Source organism: Leishmania braziliensis, chromosome 33 (genome assembly GCF_000002845.2).
Source record: "Leishmania braziliensis MHOM/BR/75/M2904 complete genome, chromosome 33".
In the NCBI taxonomy this organism is placed as follows: domain Eukaryota; phylum Euglenozoa; class Kinetoplastea; order Trypanosomatida; family Trypanosomatidae; genus Leishmania; species Leishmania braziliensis.
This window is the reverse complement of record NC_009325.2, coordinates 227,279-245,538: the sequence shown is the minus strand read 5'-3', so window position 1 is coordinate 245,538 and position 18,260 is coordinate 227,279. Positions and strand designations below refer to the sequence as shown.

At 56.6% G+C, this 18,260-nt stretch overlaps 5 protein-coding genes across 5 annotated transcripts; all 5 read right to left on the bottom strand.

Moving 5' to 3' along the window:
* Positions 1 to 568: 568 nt before the first annotated feature.
* LBRM_33_0730 (conserved hypothetical protein) lies at positions 569 to 1,033 on the bottom strand (the record flags this gene model as incomplete). The annotated part of the gene is made up of 1 exon (XM_001567793.1): positions 569 to 1,033. One exon carries the CDS (start codon positions 1,031 to 1,033, stop codon positions 569 to 571), a length of 465 nt encoding a protein of 154 aa, XP_001567843.1.
* Positions 1,034 to 4,257: 3,224 nt separating this feature from the next.
* Positions 4,258 to 5,760, bottom strand: LBRM_33_0720 (putative sterol C-24 reductase; the record flags this gene model as incomplete). The annotated part of the gene is made up of 1 exon (XM_001567792.1): positions 4,258 to 5,760. One exon carries the CDS (start codon positions 5,758 to 5,760, stop codon positions 4,258 to 4,260), a length of 1,503 nt encoding a protein of 500 aa, XP_001567842.1.
* A 1,176-nt stretch (positions 5,761 to 6,936) lies between these two features.
* On the bottom strand, positions 6,937 to 9,483 carry LBRM_33_0710 (putative protein phosphatase 2A regulatory subunit; the record flags this gene model as incomplete). The annotated part of the gene is made up of 1 exon (XM_001567791.1): positions 6,937 to 9,483. One exon carries the CDS (start codon positions 9,481 to 9,483, stop codon positions 6,937 to 6,939), a length of 2,547 nt encoding a protein of 848 aa, XP_001567841.1.
* An 820-nt stretch (positions 9,484 to 10,303) lies between these two features.
* LBRM_33_0700 (conserved hypothetical protein) lies at positions 10,304 to 10,762 on the bottom strand (the record flags this gene model as incomplete). Its single annotated transcript, XM_001567790.1, has 1 exon — positions 10,304 to 10,762. The coding sequence occupies one exon, from the start codon at positions 10,760 to 10,762 to the stop codon at positions 10,304 to 10,306; it is 459 nt and encodes a 152-aa protein (XP_001567840.1).
* A 1,716-nt stretch (positions 10,763 to 12,478) lies between these two features.
* On the bottom strand, positions 12,479 to 16,699 carry LBRM_33_0690 (conserved hypothetical protein; the record flags this gene model as incomplete). Its single annotated transcript, XM_001567789.1, has 1 exon — positions 12,479 to 16,699. The coding sequence occupies one exon, from the start codon at positions 16,697 to 16,699 to the stop codon at positions 12,479 to 12,481; it is 4,221 nt and encodes a 1,406-aa protein (XP_001567839.1).
* Between the last annotated feature and the right edge of the window lie 1,561 nt (positions 16,700 to 18,260).

Below are 18,260 nucleotides of genomic sequence, written 5' to 3'. Positions count from 1 at the left end.
GATAGGAGAGGCCAGGTTGGAGAGGCAGAAAGAGAGGTGAGACGGGGGGGGGGGGGGAAACGGTGCATGACGCCTCGCTGTAAACAGAAAAGGCACGAGAAATACACCTACGCACGTCCGCGCGAAAGCAAACACTCTAAGCCACACAGCTGGTGTGGGCTAAAAGATGTAGGTGGACGTACCAGTCAAAGGTGGAGAAGCTGGTCGGGGGGGGGAGGAAAGACGCATTTGCGCACATGCGAACACAGCTGAGCTTACTCGCGTTTCCACCGACCGCTCCCTGCTGCAACGCGATGCTCCGAGGCTGTGATCGCTTTTGTTCAGTGCGCTCTTTGTGGTTGCTCATTCTGTGCATAGCACACACACAGCGCCGCTGCTGTAAAGGAGCCAGCCCTGGTGGTGCTTTGGCCTCTAAACCACCCTCGCAAACCTCGCCAACAACAATGCCTATCAACCAGAAAAACCACAAGCGCCGAGCATACACACAAGCGGTCGTCCTCGGCGCACACAGCTCACATTTTGGGGGGCATGCCTAAACATAGCTCCGTGAGAAAGCGGGAGATGTGTGCTAGTACCAAGTGCGGGGAACGACTGGCTTTGTGCGCTGCATGTAGTCCTTCCAACGCGGGATGTTCACCGGCTTCAAGAACTTCGTGTCCGGGTCCTTCGCGTAGTCCACGACACGTACGAAGGGGGCAAAAGGCAAGAAGAATGTCTGCTGCGGCTCCTTCCAGATGTTCTCCTGTGTGACAAGGGGCAACGTCGTGCGCTTCTCACGCGTGACGTCGGGGTCCTCGACAAACGCGAATTGGTGCACAAACTCGTGATCGTTCGATACCCACCAGCGGTTGTACTTGTAGACCACCTCGCCCCGATGCGCTCCTGAAACGGCCGCCGCCACTTTGCCCTTTTGTTTGCTGAGGCGAGCCTCCTCCCGCTTCATGTACTGTTGCAGGGCAAGGCGGCGTGGCAGGTGCACTCTGTGGTAGTGCTCCTTAAAGCTGTCCGCCAGCACGCAGCTACGATGCAGCATGGCGGAGAAGGAACAGATTTTCTTCTCCTTCGTGTTTGGGGGTGCGAAGAGGAGGGGGGGGGGTAGTACGGCCACGCACGTGTGCAGTGAAGAGACAGACGAGAAGGTAGAGAGAGAGAAAAGGATTCGAGGATGGTGTGCAGGAGGAGGAGAAAGGGCTGCGGGGGGGGGGGCACAAGAACGCGGCGCTGCATCACTCGAGCAAAACAACGAACGAGGGTAGCCAGCATAGATATATGGTCATGCACACAGGACTTGGAGAGTAAGAGAGCGGCAAAACCATCAGTGGATGCGGACTGAGCGAGAGGGAAAGAGGCAAGAAAAAGGGAAAAACAAAGAGCAGTACGCCCCTCTGACATACTACACTCCATATCGTCTCTGTGCAGACACACAAATTTGCTGTTCATTGCCCGAATATGAAGCGAGAAGAGACACACGCAGAAAACCAAAAAGGAGAGAGATGTGCTGCTTCTTCCCCCTTTTCGCATTTTTTCGGCCAAGCACACGCGCGAGAGACTCACACTGCGCAGTTGAATCGTCGCTGTCCATGTGTGTATGCACCCGTGGGGTAGACAGCACACAAATGGCGCGTTCAGTCTGCACCCTGAAAAGGTCCACGGGCGCATTGACCATGTATCAGTCCTCACATCTTCGCTATTCCTGGGGACTGCAGAAAGATAAATTGTGCTTTGCTTTGTCTCAACCTGATTCTAACTCGCTTCACCTCCGTTCCTTGTTAGGTTGGTTCATTTTGTTGGTCACTCATGCTCATGCACACGCACACACACGCGCGCACGTCCTGGTGCTCTTCTGAACAGTGAAGGATCATGTCTGATCGAGGGTGTCCTAGACGCGTTTATTCCTCAACGTGCACTCGCACAAGCAAGCCAAGGTCCTCCTGTACCTGCTCGCAAGGTTGGGTGAGGGTTTGTGCACGCGCAACGTCCATACAGCGCTTTGTGCAGCTGCCTTGTTTGATATGCTTCTCTCTCTTAGCACGCTAAGAGACATGTGGAAGAGGTCAAAAACGCGCGGGATGAAATGCACGAGAAATGGGCACCGAATCCGAAAGAAAGAGGGGGGGGGGGTTCGGCGTCCGCTGCTTGCACTTACCCCTTCTCCTCTGCGGTTCTCACCTTCCATCCACTTCCTCTGCCTCTGCACAAATGCTTTAAACCCTGCGCCGTTGAGTGCTGCAGGGAAGGAGGGCCTGCTTGAGTGTCTAATGCTCCACGCCCGAGTGTGCCTCTCTTTGGATCTCGTCACGGCCCTCGCTTGGTGCTGCCTTCAACACATGTTTCCTTCTGTTCGCTCACTCCTTTAACTTCTATGCTCGCCACTCACCCCCACCCTAATGAAGCACAACACACGCACATCTCAGGCAGAGACAGGGAGAGAGGAATACGGTGCGTGTGCGTGTGTGTGTGTGTGTGTGGGTGGGTGGGTGTGCAAGAGCGAGTTCAAAGAAATAAAGCAAAAGAAAAAGTCACTTTCAAAGCACATGCACTCCTTTACGGATAAGCGCACGGGACGAGAAAGACGCTCACCGCGTACTCCACAACATGGCTTCCTGAGCAACCGGCTCGCCTTGACGGCACAAGCACAGCGAAACAGAAGAGAAAAGAGGGAGCTAAAACGCCGACAATAAAACGAAGAGAAAAGGTTGAGAGAAATCGCTCGAGGAGAAGGCAGAAGAAGACACACACGATTAAGACATCAAAAAGATGTCGATTACCGCAGTGCATCGTCCTACACACGCACTCGTGCTAGTGCGCCTCCTCTCACTGCCTTCCTCACGTGTGGTGGTGGTGGTGGTGGTGGTTGTTTGGTTGCATACACACGTGAGCCATGTCGCACACACAATAGAAAAAATGGCGCGGACGACGATTGCCCTCTCCCTACCCTTAGGCGCGCGCATGACACTAGATGAGGTGCGCGCCTACACATCCGTGCGCATGTGCGGCTAAATAGCTCTGTATGGGGACTGGCTCTCGGTAGGGATGGGTGCTAACGTTGGTGCTGCTGGTAAGCGCCCCCGCAGCGATAAAAACAAAAGGGGAGAGGAGACAAACAACGGGAAAAAAGAGGCAAAAAAAAAAAGAGATGTGGTATCGAATGAAAACAACACGCACACACACACGCAGAGGCGAAAACGCTGGAGTGGAGTGGAGAGGAAGAGAAAGGGACAGACAGACAGACAGACAGACGTAGAGGAGAGACTAAGGCCGACCATCTTGTAAACGCACAGAGGCTCCTTCTGTGTTCGGGTCTGGGCATTTCTTTTGTTTGTTTATTTTTGACGCGGCTGCTTCTCGTTTTTTCTTTCGTTCGTTTCCTCTTTGCCTTGTCTCATCCTCCTCGCTCTGTCCCGCACATGTCCATCCCGCTTCTCCTCACACCTCCTCACAGCCCTTAGTGACGCGGCTGTTGTTGTCTATGACAGTGCGTAGATGCCCTTTGCATCTAATGGGACTTGCCCTTTTCCCGCTCCACTAGCTGTCGCTCTTCTTTGTCTCGCATGCACAGGTAAGTTGTTCCTTCATGTTCCTCATTCACTTTTTCCTTCGCAGTGGAGGACGCCAACCTCGTCAAATATGCGTGGCCCCTTGGCTCCTGCGGTTTGCCTGCCACTTTTATATCGGGTGTGTGATGGTGCGTCATCCCGTCACCACGGAAGAAAGAAAAAGACGTCGAGTATGAGAAGTGTTGATGGCTGGTGGCGATGGCGATCCCCTTGAAGTGCACTCTTGACCGTTAAAAATTCACAGGGGCGATATCAAGGGAAGGAGTGTCTGGCAGGGAGTGGAGGCGTCACACTGGGGCACAGCAAACACACCTTTTCTCTGCCCCTTCTGTTTACTTGCCCGACCGGTCCCCCCCCCCCCTACCCCACCTCCACTCGCTTTATGGGCGCACACCCTCGCCTTCGCGCAGACATTGCCTTCTTGAGGTGCACATCATGCTCCCCAGCTGTAGAGGAGCACAAAGCACACGCGCGGATACCAACAGCCTCTTTCGCCAAAGTAGCAAAGCGGTCACACCTTTTCTACTCCTTGTCTCGCACACGCCCCGCAGGCTGCTGCCGCAGGGCACCACACACGTGTTTCACCCCCTCCTCCTGCCTCTTTCGTGCAGTTGCCAAGGAAAGCGAAAAAGGAGCAAGACACACAGCGACGGAAGGCGACACACAACACATGAACACCGAAACAGAAAGAGAATTCTATCTAGTAAATGTACGGAATGAACTTATAGGGAACCAGCTTCACGTACTCATCCCACATCTTGCCGTACTTGGCCTTACAGCGGTGCTCATCTCGGCGCTCGCGGTGAATGAGATGGGTGAGAAAAAACGAAAAGTAGAAGAAGGGGATAAAAGATTTGAAGCCGCACGCGCAGCCCCACAGGAGTGCCATGACCAGGTCCGCAGTGTAATGCAACTTGCGGCCGTAGCGGTAGAAGCCGTCCACGAAGAGTTCGCCGGTGGCGCTCTTGAGGGTGCGAGGGTTCTCAATGTAGCACCACGGCATCTGTGGGAAGGCGGTGCTGCGGATGATCTTCATTGGCACACCACTGCGGCGCATGCGGAAGTGACTCTTCTGCGAGTTGGTTGTGTCCCATAAGTAGTACGCCAGCAGAAGGACGCACACCATCAGCGCCAGCACCCACCGCGGGTGCTCCTTCTCCTTGAGAACCGTCTGAATGTACACGGACTGCATGCAGTAGAGGAATGGCACGCCGCACGTGTTCCAGTACGCCAGCATCCAGCCAAACTTTTCGTAGTAGATGTCCCACGTCGTGATGACGCACTCCTCGCCCTTCGCGACGGCGTTGACGTAGAGCAGGTGGGCCATGATCATGAAGATCATGTTGCCGGTGAGATACCCGAGCTCGTTGTACTGCTCCGCGGCGCAGCTGAGAGTGAGCAGCATGAGCAGCACCCACGAGTTGCGGCATTCAGCAAACATCTTCACGTCAATGTTCCCTGGCAAGCGGAGGTTCAGAGCGCTGCCCATGAAGAAGTCGTATATGAAGTTGCCCGTCATGCGGATGCGGCGCTTGTAGCCGGCGACATAAACCCACACGGAGATCACATCAGCGGTGATAGTGGCCACGGTGAGGTAGTGACCGTAGTTGCGGCGCAGCTCGTTCAGCGGGTATACCCCGTAGTAGTGTAGAAAACCGACGATCACAAGTATGCAGTACCACGCACTGATGGCGTTACATTTGTATGTCAGGCGGTACCCGTTCTCGGAGGGGAGGGGCAGCCCCTTCACGTAGATTGCGGGCAGCACCAGGGCCAGGAAGTACTCCAGCAGCAGGAAGCCAAGGAAGATGACGAATGTACGCACCGTTGGGCAGGCGTGCTCGGCGAGGAAGGAGAAGAACACTGTCTGCATCTTTTTGCCCTCCAGTTTGGGGTGACCGGGGTAGATGATTGTTCCCTGAAACTTCTCTACACATACGTAGAAGTAGAAAATGAGAACATGCGACACGGCCATTATGAGCAGAACGCCGAGGGGGCCCTGGAATTCCCACTCCTCATTCCACTCATCCTTCTCCGGGGTAAACTTGCGCTCCACCGTGGCGTAGTACGCCTCCTCAGGCGTGAGGACCTTGGTGCGACGGGGGGTGTTGGAGCGCGTGCGGCTTGCCTTGCGCGTGCGAGAGCGGCTGCGAGAGCGGCTGCGAGGGGCAACGTGGTTGCTAGACCTGTTATTCTCTGGCATGATGTATGGTGTTTAGTTGCGTTAACGCTAGAGAAAAGCCGACTGGGGGAAGTGGAAAGAAGACTGTGAACGTAGGACACAACTCTTCTACAGTGTATGGGGGTGGAGGGGAGGGGCGGGGGTGTTATGTCTTTCAAATTGGTCCGCGATTTTCCTGCCTTTTTGCAGATTTAGCCAGACAACTCTACCTGATTTCACACCGTGCGAAGAGAATATGCCAGCTGGCAGCGCAAATCCGCACAAGCGCCCCCCAAAATCGGCTCAAGCCTGACAACACGAGGAGGGGGGGGGGAGAAAACTGAGATCTACGAGGGAAAAGAAAGAAAAAAACGTCGCAGCTGAGGTAGACGCACGTGGACTTTCAGCGAGTTAACCGTGCCACTGAGAGGGAAACACCCGCACTGGTATAGATGGGTGACGAGAAGAAGATAAGCTACAGAAATTAAAAGAGGCGGATACAGCTCCAACGTAATGCAACCACAAGAGGAGAGAGAGAGAAAGTATTTGAAAAGTCAGATGCGAGCAAACGGCTTGAGAGCCGGGCGTGACGGGAGTGGTGAAATGAAGTGCTTGGTGGATACCTCACTCTGCAGGTTGTGTGTGTAGAATAACGAGCGAAGTGGATAAGGAGAAGCGGCATCAACGTCGGAATTGGAGGGGGGAAATAGAAGCACAGACAGGGGGTGCGAAAAAGCGTAGAACAGTGTGAACGGGGTCACACAATACGTTTCCTATGTACGTCTGCGCGTGTGCGCGGTGGAGAAGATGTGAGTCAGTGGTGGATGGAGGCACGAGAACGAGACGCTGTTCCGGCAGTTGACGAGCCCCCCCCCGCCCATAACGAGGCGGCCACCTCACAAAAGAGATCCGCTTCCTTTTCTGTGAAGCGGCGGGAATTACACGTATACTGCACTCCAGTCGATCGCCTTGGTGCGACAGCTCACTGCTCTCGACTTTCAATGGCTGCATGGCACCGCATGGGTACGCATGAATCCATATAGAGAGAGAGAGGTATATGGGTGGCTGTGTCTGCAGCAGTAATGCACCTAAGAGCTGAAGAGGTGGAGAGAGAGAACACCAAGAAAGTGTAAGCAATCCAGAGCAGAGTGTGTGTGTGTGTGCGGCACAGGCATTTATATAAAACCACACAGGTGCACATCTCTTCCTTTCTCTCCTTCACTTCGGTAACCCGTTGTAGCTGAACTGCAGCACCGCCTGCCCGCACGCCACCATCATCCCGCACGTCCCACTCATGGACATGCATGGCCGCGACATGAGCGTCATGCGTGAGCCAAGGCCTTGCTCAGTGCTGATGCGGTCCTCGCCAAGTCGGTGCGCCGATACGGTGGTGCGGCGAAATTCGGAAATGCCGTCTGTCTTTAGTAACTGAAAGGTGCGAATGTCGCTGGCGGTGTCGGCGCTGATGCTCTCCACGTCCATTGCATAGAGGGTGTTGTTGAAGCCCCCGGTACAAACCTGCCGACTCGACAGAAATTGCACATCGAACTTGTCAAAGAGGAGGTTCGACTGGTAGATGGTGTCGAGGTCGTCGCATAGGTGCGGGTGCAGGGCCCAGCGTCGCACCATGCTGCACTCGGAGCTCCCATCGCCGCCTCGCGCAGCTGGGGGCTGCCGACGCGGGCTTGCTGGCGTGTTGCGCGCGCCACCGTTGCCAGCCATTCGGATATCCCACAAGCAGACGGACATGAAGTCGCGACCGGCAATGTACCGCCCAGAGGGACTGAGGGCGCAGTCGCAGACGCTGTTCGTAACGTTACTGAAGGGCCCGTCTTCCTCACGCGGTGGGTTTACAAACGCCTGCGCCGCCTGACCGGCCCACCGAAGTGTCTGTCGCGTATCGACGACACGCACGCTGCCACCGGAGGTGGCGACAAAGAAAAGAAACGGCTCGTGAGGGAAGTTTCGGAGAGTGCGAATCGTCTCGCGTGGGCCGTCTTCGTAGGGGGAACGCAAGTCGTGGGTCTCAATCGACGTGTCGGGGTACTCGGTACACCACAGTAACACCGTGGCGTCGTCGGCGGTCGCGAACTGATCGCTGTACGCGATGGGGCAGATGGAGTTAATGTTGTACTCGTGGTTCATAGCGTAGCGAGAAACTGGCTTCATGGTCACCGTAGACATGCGTGAGCTCGCGGTCAGTGGGCCAATCGACTTGGTACCGATCTTGTCTACCGCACGGAAGGGATTGGCCGACTCCCGTACAGACATAATCTTGTAGAGCTTCGGCACCTTCTCGTTCGCCGTGAGGAGGTAGGTTGTGGGGCCGGACTGCGGCAGGAACGCCAGTGCCATCACCGTCGGCGACACCTCAACGCTGCTCAGTGTATCGATCACAGGCACGTAGGCCTGCTGGGCGACGTAGAAGTCGTACGGGTCGCGCACGTGATTGAGGGTGGTAGCATGGCGAGGTGTGGAGGACGGCGATGAGGCTGAGGACGCGCTCGAGGAGTGACGCTTGGCAGCCTCGCTCTCTTCGGCCTCTCCGCTGCGTTGGATGATGTCGAGAAGAGTGCGACGTGGTCCAGCCGCCATCGCGCGCTGGCGCATCACTACGACACGCCCGGTGCGGTCACCCACCGCGACAAAGTCGCCTTGGTTGGCAAGAGCAGAAATGTACTGCGAGGGGTTATGGCGAAAAACTGTTGTGATGTGCGTACCAGACGCGACGGTGGCTTTGGCAGCGGGGGCACCACTGCCGCTCGTGGATGTGGGTGTCGCCGGTGTGTCTCCTGATGAGGGTCGTGTAGAGAGAGTGCTCATGTAGGCTTGAAACGGCTTACCGAGTATGTACAACTCCTCGGCCGTCATGATAGAGATGGCGCTTGGTGTCGGCGCAGACGAGCTCGTGGCCCCAAGACTAGCCTCTACGACTGCAGAGGTGGACCTGCCTGAGGCGCGCGAGGACGTAGATGGAGAGGTCGCTCGACACTTCACCATTCGAGGATGGGTAGAGGCCACCCTTGGCACAGGGGAGGCACCTTCAGAGACACGACCATCTTCGTCTCTTTCTAAGTCTGAGGCTTTCCCAGCTGTAACGTCGCCGTCCTTGGCGTGTTGAGGTACGACTTGTCGCGCCTGCTGATGATCGACCAACGTCGCGAAGGGTGCGGCGCGGCGCTTGCTCGGATGTGAGTAGCCTCCTGGACCCATCCCACCGCCGATGCTGCCGAGTCTGTCCAACGGTGGAGAGCGCTCACCCGAGCTGTGGCGCGACTTGGCAGCGAGAATGGCTGCCATTTCCGGGTCGGAGATGCCCACTGCCCCATCCTCCAGGAGAGAGATTTCGTGCGGGGGCGGGTGCGGCGACGACAACGGCCCGGTATGGGCTGGCGCACTAAACGATGAGGAGGATGAATGGGCCGAGGTGGCGCTGTCTATCTGCGAAGGGACGCCTAAGCCTTTCGTTGGCTGACTGGATGCCACACGGGGGGAGTACATCCCTGGTTGTCTCTCCTCTGACATCCGCTCCTGCACGTTGAAGGTGCGCTTGTTGAGCGCGCCATCCAAGTGGAGCTTGGGTAACATGAACGGCAACGAGTTGGTTGCTGCTGAAGCTGCGGCGAAGTACGAAGCGAGGGCAAGCAAGTTGTCGACAAGTACGAGGAAGCGTCTATGCCTCCGTACGCTCGTGTGGGACTGCGCTTTGGGGGTGTTGTAACGGGGCAGAGACCAAAAGAAGGGTGAGGGGAAACGCGCAGCCATGTGGGATCACAAGGAGGAGCGATGCACAGCTGGGAGGGGGAGGGGGAGGGGGAGAGGGGCACGCATGACTCCGCGATCAATGCAGGACGTCGACATCGACATCCTTCTTCGCTGAAAACTGCCCTTGTAGCCAGCGTACGCGGGTCGAGGTGTAGGTTCAGCGAGCATAAAAGGCGAAGAAACGCCACACGCGCAGTGTTGTACACAGCTGCAGTAAAAAGTGGTTCCATCATCACTCACTTTCTCCTTTTTCTTTTGGTTGATGCCCTGGAAGGGTCGCACCTTTTCACTCTACCACAGCCCACCCTCTTCGTTCTTCTTACGGGCCCTGTGGTACGCGTGTGGGTGTGTGTGTGTGTGCGTGAACCTGGGCGTCTGTGTGAATGACTTAGCAAGCATGAACAACCACGCGCAGGCAAAGGTGCGTTGGTGAAGATACATGCTCAGCAGGAAAGACCCCCGCCTGTCCAACCACCTCCCCACGCCAACAAACCAAGCAAGCGCACTATTCAGTATGGCCGCCAAGTGCAGACTTCACACGGCTATTCTGAATCATCTCTGCAGCAGTCACGGTGGAAGCCGCCGAAAGACCGAGTAGAGTACAAACACAAAGAAAAAAGAAAGCCACAATACCCTCACTCGTGGACTGACAGACAGACCGCCGGCTGCTCTACCCCTCCCCTCCCTCCCCCACACAACCACCACCTAGGCGCACGACTCATCAGAAGGAGGGATGGAGAGAGACGGCACTGGCGGACTCAACTGTTTCCGATGTGAGCATCAGAGACACAAGAACCAGCAAGCTTCGCTGTTGAAGAGTTCAGCTGCGCATGTCTTTTGCGTTTGCCACCACATCCTCATAGGAGTACTCGAACTTTTTGCGGACGGCCAGGTCTTGGAAGTCGTACTTGAGCTTGTCCTTTGTATGCATGCGAAAGTGCACCCACTCGATCGGGCACTGAATGCGGCGGGCCTGTAAGTCACGCCACCAGTACGCATCCCTGTACTCCTTGGGGACAGGAATGTGGTAGAGCTGCTGGTCTGGCACGAGATGGGCATTGCGCTCCCAGTGCGGATCGTACTTTTCCTCGTAGGTATCGTGGTCAATGTAGCGGTTGGCGTGCACAAGCTTACGAGGGTCGTACATGGGCAACGGATCCCAGTTGTACTTGTGCAGGGACTTCTTATTGAGAATGCGCTTGAGCTGGTGTGAGAACATACCCTGTCCCTGCTTGAACACCACCGGATTCTTCCGGATAAAGTGGGTAACGCGCAGCATTTTGGCCGGTGGTCAAAAAAAAAAAAAGAGGAGTACTCAAGGCACTCGTTTCTGTGTAGTAGTCCGCCCTTGCCGTGAATAGGAGTCACGGTGTATAGGGGCCTGTCTCTGCCTCTGAGGGGGGGGGGGGGGAGGGGGGAGAGGTATGTGCGTGGAAAGGGTGCAGTGCTTGCCGAGTGAAGAGAGACAAAGCGCAAAACAAGAGGCGTCCACGTCCTCGGACGCACGAACGAAGCCCCCTCCTTTATCCTCAACAAGCGAAGAAGGCGTGCGTACGTTCGTTATACTTTCGGCGATGACATACCGGGAGAGCAAACAGGCACAACGTGCGAGCACACACATACGCGCACATGAGGAAAAATACGAGCACCGCGCGGTCCAGGAGGGAGGCAGGGGAGGCCGCAAAAGAGAGAACACAGTGCATGAAGGAAGGAAAGAGAAAGAGAGGGAGGGCAGTACCCCAACACGCGAAAGCGAGACACGTCGCTTCATGTGACGGCACGCTATAGCACCCACAGGTCAGCAGGTGTGTTTGCGTGCCTACAGAGAGACAGCGAGAAGGAAAGAAACAGCCACATGACTTGTAGCGTCAACGTCGTGCCAAGAAACAAGGCGACCTTCAAATGTTCGGCCGCAGATGATGTGTGCGTTGGTCGACGTGATGAGCCAGGTCCAGTGGAATAGGCATGTTGGTCGCACACTGTAGCCTCCTTGGGTTCACGGAGAGGGCTAGCTCCGCTGCAGCTTGAATGAGGACCTTTGGATAAGGCACATGTACAGAAAAAAAAAAGGGTGCAACTGCATGCGCCTCAGGTGGGTGATCTCATTGCAGGAACCTTCTTCCTTCATGCGCACACACGCACGCACGCTGCATTTTTTTTTTTCCATTAGAACGTGTCATTTTCATCCACTTGTCATCGGTTTGCGTCTATGCGAACAAGAGAAGAGCGAGGCGGAAACCGAGGTCAACCTCACACACACACACACACACAACCAGCGTGGGGAATGATGTTGGATAAAGAAAGCGCACAGAGAGACAAACGGGGGCAAGCGAGCGAGCAACATGGAAACAGCATAGGGGGGGGGGGCAACCTGCTTACACTACTGAACGCACAGACTACCCCCCCCCACCCTCCAAAAAAAAGGAAAAGAAGGTATCGAGCAAGACAGAAAGCATTTGCTCTACGACAGTAGCGCATCAGCAAGTAACTGCTACAAAGATAGTAAAACAGACCTACGCCAGCACAGATGCACGCACACACGCACAACACCGCAACAGCACAACAACTGAAAAAAAAAGTGAATGCACCAAAAGAAAAACAGAAGATGTCGTTCGTGCACGCATGCGCATAGAGAGACTCGGCCTCAGCGACTGTTATTCAGGCGCTGCTCTTCGTGCCGGACATACAGGCACCAGTCACGGTGATGAAAACCAGTACAAGCACACCCAATACACATACACACACACTCACTCACATCCATGGTGCCTTTCTCTTTATTTCCTCTATGGAAACAGACAGTGCTCACGCTTTGCCTTCTTTCTCCCCCCTCCCTCCCTCTTTCGGCGGTTTCTTTTCCGTCGTTTCGCTGTGCTCAGTCCAGTGGACAGCTGCAGGACCACAAAACACACAAAAGCCCCCGGACTCAACCAACAGCCTCGGCATGTGCCGCTCTTCCAGTCCTGTATGTGTCACTACTGCCGCCCCTCAAGCCACTCTAGAGGCGACGCTGTGTCGGAAAGCTGCGGGCGGTGGTGCGGATCTTTTTGGATGCCATTGGCACCTGGTCGAGTTTTCCGTGCTTAGAGGTCGAGGGGCCGCTATGGACGGTGGCGCTGCCTCGGTCGACTATCGGCGGAGCTGCAGCGGCAGTTGAAGCTGAACGGATGATGGGGGTGGACCCACCAGCGGTGGCGGGGCCGTTCAACGACTCCTCCACTAAGGAGCGATGCACTTGGTCGCGCAGACGGAGAAGCTGGCTCAGCTTGTCCTTCATCTCACGTAGTACCACCTCCGTCTCGTCGTCATCGTAGTCGGTGGTGCGCTCCTGCACCTCAATGCTGTCTTGAAGGTGCTGGATCTCCTTCACCATGCTGTCGAGTCGAAGGCGCAGCTTCTCAGCATCCGAGTTGAGCGTTGACGGTGCGGGCGCGTTCGCCATGGACCTTGACTCTTCCACGCAATCACGCGATGTGGCATCCGCAACGGCATCGTAAGACTCATCATCGTCCATGCTCCGAGCATCCGAGTCCAAGCTCGGCCTCTTCGTGGTTACTGAAGCCCCACCGTGATCCTCTGACGCAGCCTTGCAGACCTCCTCTGCCAGCTTCACCTCTTCCTCATCCTTCAACTCATGCGCAAGCGTCTCCGCAATGCTCATCGACGGAGGAAGCCCCATGGAGTCACGGCCAGAGCGACGCAAACGATCCTGCTCTATGCGCAGATGTTTAATGGACTTGCGAGCCTGCGTAATACGATCCTTCAGCTTCGTGATCACCGCCTTCTTCGAGGCGTGCTGCAGACGCTTCTCTAAGAGTGAGATCTCGAAGCGGTGGTTGTCGATGCTGCTCTGCAACCTGTGCGCGTCTGTGTTGGCCACCTCAGCAGACAAGACGTGCTCGCGCGCGCGCTTTGCGTCGCTGGCGGCAGCCCACGGTGCGTTTGCCTGCACAGAGGCGATGCACTCCTCCAGTTCTTCGAGATCAGAGCGCGACGCAGCAAGGACAGCCATCAGCGTCTCATCGTCTTCGTCACCCGCCTCTTCCATCTGGGACTCCAATGCGGCAATTTCCTTCTTCAGGCGCTCCGCCGCCAAGTGCAGACCATCGTACTGCTCCGGTGTGCACATGAACTGAGCAGCCGATACTGGAGAGGCGGATGTGTCCGCGACGCTCTCCACAGCGTTCGGCGTCTCTTCCGTTATTTCAGCACGCAGAGGGGCTGCGACGCGCCCTATCGACTCGGGCGTGCGGGAGTACGCAGGAGGAGTCGCTGCCCGAGCAGCCACCGTGGAATTCTCTTCGGCAACCTCCTCCGCCTCCAGTTCTTCGGCTGCCGCGGCGTGAGAGGTGCCCAAGGCAGCGGAGTTGTGGGCAGTTGAGTCACTGTTGTGCAGAGAGCGCAGCTTCGACTGCACCTCCCTCAGCTTGCGCTGCAGCTCCTCCTCCATCGCAAGTGCCTCGCGTTCGGCCTTCTTCTGGCGCTCCAGTGCCCTCGCCGCTGCCTCCTGCGCGAGGCGGGCGCGCTCCCGCTGCTGCTCCAGTTCGGCTAAGCGCTTCTCCCGCTGCGCCCTCAGCTGGGCCTCTACCTCGAGAGCCTTGCGCTCCGCCTCCTCGCGAGCCAGTGTGTCACGCAACGTGGCCTGCTCTTCTTGGACTGCGGCAAGCTGATCCTCCAGCTGTTCCACCTTCGTGTTGGCATCCGCCAGCTGGCAGTCCAGTCTCTTCAATACATCGTGCCGACGGGTTTGGACCGTGGCAACGTAACGACGGGCACGGTCCGCCGCCGAGGACAGTCGATCGTGCAGGGAAGCAAGCTGCTCTAAGCGAGAGGCAGGGGTGGTCGCAGGAGTGTCGCTGAAGGCAGCCATGAGGTCATCCTCGTGTTCCTCCACCTCGGCTTCGTGCTGCTCCACCGCGGCTGAGAGCTCATTCTGCCAAGGTTGACTACCCCCCTTTGGTAACTCATTCGCCGCTGCATCCGCGGATGCACCGTCGTGTACATCGACTGAGTCATCCACCTCGCTCTCTGCGGTCAGAACGTCGTCCTGGGCATCGGTATGCGGCCCCATCGTCACCGCATCGCTGGACGCCACCAGGTCTCCATCCTCATCCTCTACCACCTCGATCACCTCCTCCACCTCCTCCACCTCCTCACTGCCGTCATCTGCGACAGCGTCAGCAGAGGTGGCAGTGACGATGGTGTGATCAGGAGATGACGAAGGGGCCGACCGCGCAGCACTTGCCACTGGTCGCCTCTCTATCATTCGCAGTGCTTCGTTCTCCTTGAACTCCTTCAAGGCCTGCTCGATCTCGTCGTCATCAAAGTCCTCGACGGCACTCCCGTTTTTTGAATACGCCGTCGTGTGCTCCGGCGCCTCCGGGTACTGTGGCTGCCCGCGCGGCACGGCAAAGTTTGGGCCATTCTTAGAGGCCGGCGTGTTTCGCTTCAACTCGCGCATGCGCTCCAGCTCCTGCTCTAGCCGCAGCTGCTCGCAGCGGCCACTCGCCAGTTGGCTCTGCATCTCCTGCGCCTTGTCAACGCTGTCCGTTCCGAGCATGCGGCGTCGCAGCAGCGAGTTCTCCACCTTAATGTTGTGGTATGCGCTGGAGAGCTCCTCGAACCTCTTTTGGTCAAACTTGGCTTCGCTTGGAATCGCAGGAGGTGTCCCTGGCGCCTCGGCGGTGTGCGACTTTGGAATAGAGAACTCACGAATCGTACGGCCTCCGGGATGGCTTGCCTGGCGCAGCGGCGGAACGTTGTCGGCAGCATGCTGCAGCTTCACCGTTTCGTCTCCGTCAATAGCACTCGCGGTCGCCTCGACCGCACCGAAATAATCGGCCACTGAGTCGCCGCTGTGCTGGCGCATCCGCTGCGCCTTCTTTCCCTTCGCCGGTGTCGCCATAGCGGGACTGCCCATTAGTCGGATGGACTCCGTGAGGGACGGCTCAGCGTCCACGGAAGCCTTGCGGCGGAGTAGCAGGCGGCTAGGTGGGATAGGGTCGTTCGCAGCGCGCGCCACAGGGTCATCGATTGAGATCGCCTTTGGCTCCCCCTTCCCGGTGGTCTGCATCTCGGCCATTTCAACGTACTCGGGAAAGGCCGAGAAGTACAAGAGGTAGTCACGGTCTGACATCATCTCCGGCGTCCAGCCAAAGCGGCGGCAAATCACATCCATTGGCTCCCACGACAAGTGCACGCTCTCGTAGCGGCGGCGAAGAAAATCTTCTTTAGACCAGTCAAGCAGTAAATCCGTGTCGTGCGAGCGGTAGAGCTGTAGATTCGTGCACGCAGCCCTGTCGCGCAACGAGCTCTTCAGCACTGCTGGGCTGATGCTGCGGGAGAGGTGTGACAGCTGCCTGGCCGTGAGAGGGTAGTCCGTGAGCTGTAGCAACGGCCGCACACACTCGTTGACAGCCTCTAGACTGTACCGCCCTGAGGCACGCGTCTCCTTGCGGAAACGGATCATGTTGCGCTCCACTCGGCGTAGCATGTCCATGAAGAACGGGTGGCTGCGGATTTCGGCAAACTCATCCTCGTCGTCCTCCAGTGCTTGGGCCTCCATCTCCTTTGCTGCCGTGCGCTGCGCTGTTTCTGATGCGGGCGAGATGCCGCCCAGTGCACCACTAGACGCCTGCGCTTTCGTGGCCGCACCTGCAGCCGCGTTCTCCTTTTGCTGTAGGCTGCGGACCTCTTCTTTGCTGTAGATACGAGTCACATCCGTGCCATCCATGTCCACAGAAGCGATGGCGGAAGAGTGCCGCCGCGCGGCGCCTGGAGGCGGCGCCACATCGGCTGCATTTAAGATGGGCTTCATGTCGGGTTCACGGAAATTGCTTGTGAAGGAGATGCGCTGGTCTGACTTCTTCTTGAAGAGATCCTGGTACTTGTTCTTGCAGCGCTGCACGGGTTCTTCTGGCTCCGACTCCTCAGTAAACGCATTGTCCTTCACAAACTCTGTTGTGGTGTTTGCTGAGTTAGTGGAGGCAGCAGCAGCACCTGCAGCGGTCCGCTGCCCTTGCAGCATCTCCTTACGCGTTGGGTGACGGTGAGCAGCGCTGCGGCTCTCACACGTGTAGGAACGCTTGTAGTTGCCAAGATCGTCGCTGTACTTGGACCCAAAAAAGCGGCGTGGTGACAGCAGTGTCACAGTCGTGGCACACGACGTCGCAGGGAGGCGGATGGTGCGAGCCGCCAGGTGGGACGCACTGCGCATCATCTTCGAAACGAGGCGAGTGTGGTACAAACAAAAGGCGGCTGCAAAAGAGACAAGGGAGGGGACGCGGCGCTGCGAACCGATTCCAATGCACAGAAGTACAGTGCGCAGCACGAGGAGTGGGAGACGAGAAAGCGAGGGGGGTGGGGAAAAAAAGGCCTGAGAATGCGGCAGGGGAAGAGGCGCGCGAAACAAAGAACGATCAAAGGAGTCAAAGTGTGGTGGCGTGCTACTCTGGTGCGAGAGTGATCTATGGAGTGCAGTGGCCAACAAAGAAAGAGAGTGTCGTCTATGGTCGCGTGTAGCTCGGTGGGCACAGCAAGAGGAAAATAAAGTAAGACTCAAAAAAAAAAAAGGTCCAGCGATACACCATAAAAAGAAAGGAAACAAAGGTGCTCAGTGCGCTTCTATGATGACGTTCTTACGTGCTGCCGCTACCAATGCGTAGCCTGTATATCCTCCACCTCCTGCTGCTGCTTTCCGCCTTTTCTATTGACGTGCGAGCCGTCGGAAGACGGGGGGAGGGGAAGGGAGGAAGGGAGGAAGGGAGGAACAGGGCAAAAAAAAGAAAATTTGTCTTACTTTTCTTTGTGCTTCTTCGTTTCTCGCTCGCTCACACTCACTCACAAGTCACACGAAGAAAAGGCACTAAAAAAAAAAATAAAAAAAGCGCGGCAAGAAGGAAAGGGGGAATCGCCAACAGAGACCACGGCGATACGCACAGAGGCAAGCAGAACCGATTCTCCTTGTGTGCTCTCTTGTCTTTCTCGATAGTTTGGCTTTGTGTTGGCGGTGTATGCACTGGCACCCTTCTCACGTTACTGGCGCAGATCAGAATTTCATTCGTACATAAGCATCAATGGGTGGGTACATGGCAGGGGTGCACGTATACGTATAAGGGGTGGAGACCCATGACGTGGATAGAGACGTGGATGCACCGAAGAAAAAGGACAAGGTCCGAGTCAAAGGGAAGGGAAGCGAGAGGTAGTGAAGAAGCAAGGCCAAAGAAAAGTATTGAGGGCATACGTCAGCAGCAAGAAGCGCAGACACGTGATCGGCCCCTGGTTGCACATACTTGACATCGAGACCTCCGCGGGTGGCAACAGCAACGGGAGAGAAGAGGGATACGCAATGCGCAACGCACCACGAAAACTGTGGGCACAGACAGTCGAGCCTGCAGGCGTCCCACAACGCAACGCAACATGCGCGCGCGTGCCATCCGTCAGTATTGGTTGAGCACAAAAACTCACATATGAACTCTCTCTTTTTGTTGCTGCTGCTGCAGTTGTAGGCACTTGCGCTTCTTTCTCCCGCGTGGACTTCAAAGCACCTCTCTGTACAGCAAGTTGTGGAAAACACCCACCGCAAAACATCACGCCGGGTAAAATATGTAATGTACGCGCGTACAGCGTCTCGCATCGCAGCGGGAAGAGAAAAGATGAGGAAGAAAAGAGCAAAAAGGTGCGCTCAGGAACGAGCGAGAGAGCGGTAAGTGCCGTTGCTCTGCCCCCCCCCCCCTCATCTCCATACTACCGCTGTCTTCTCCGGGGTATTCACGAAATGA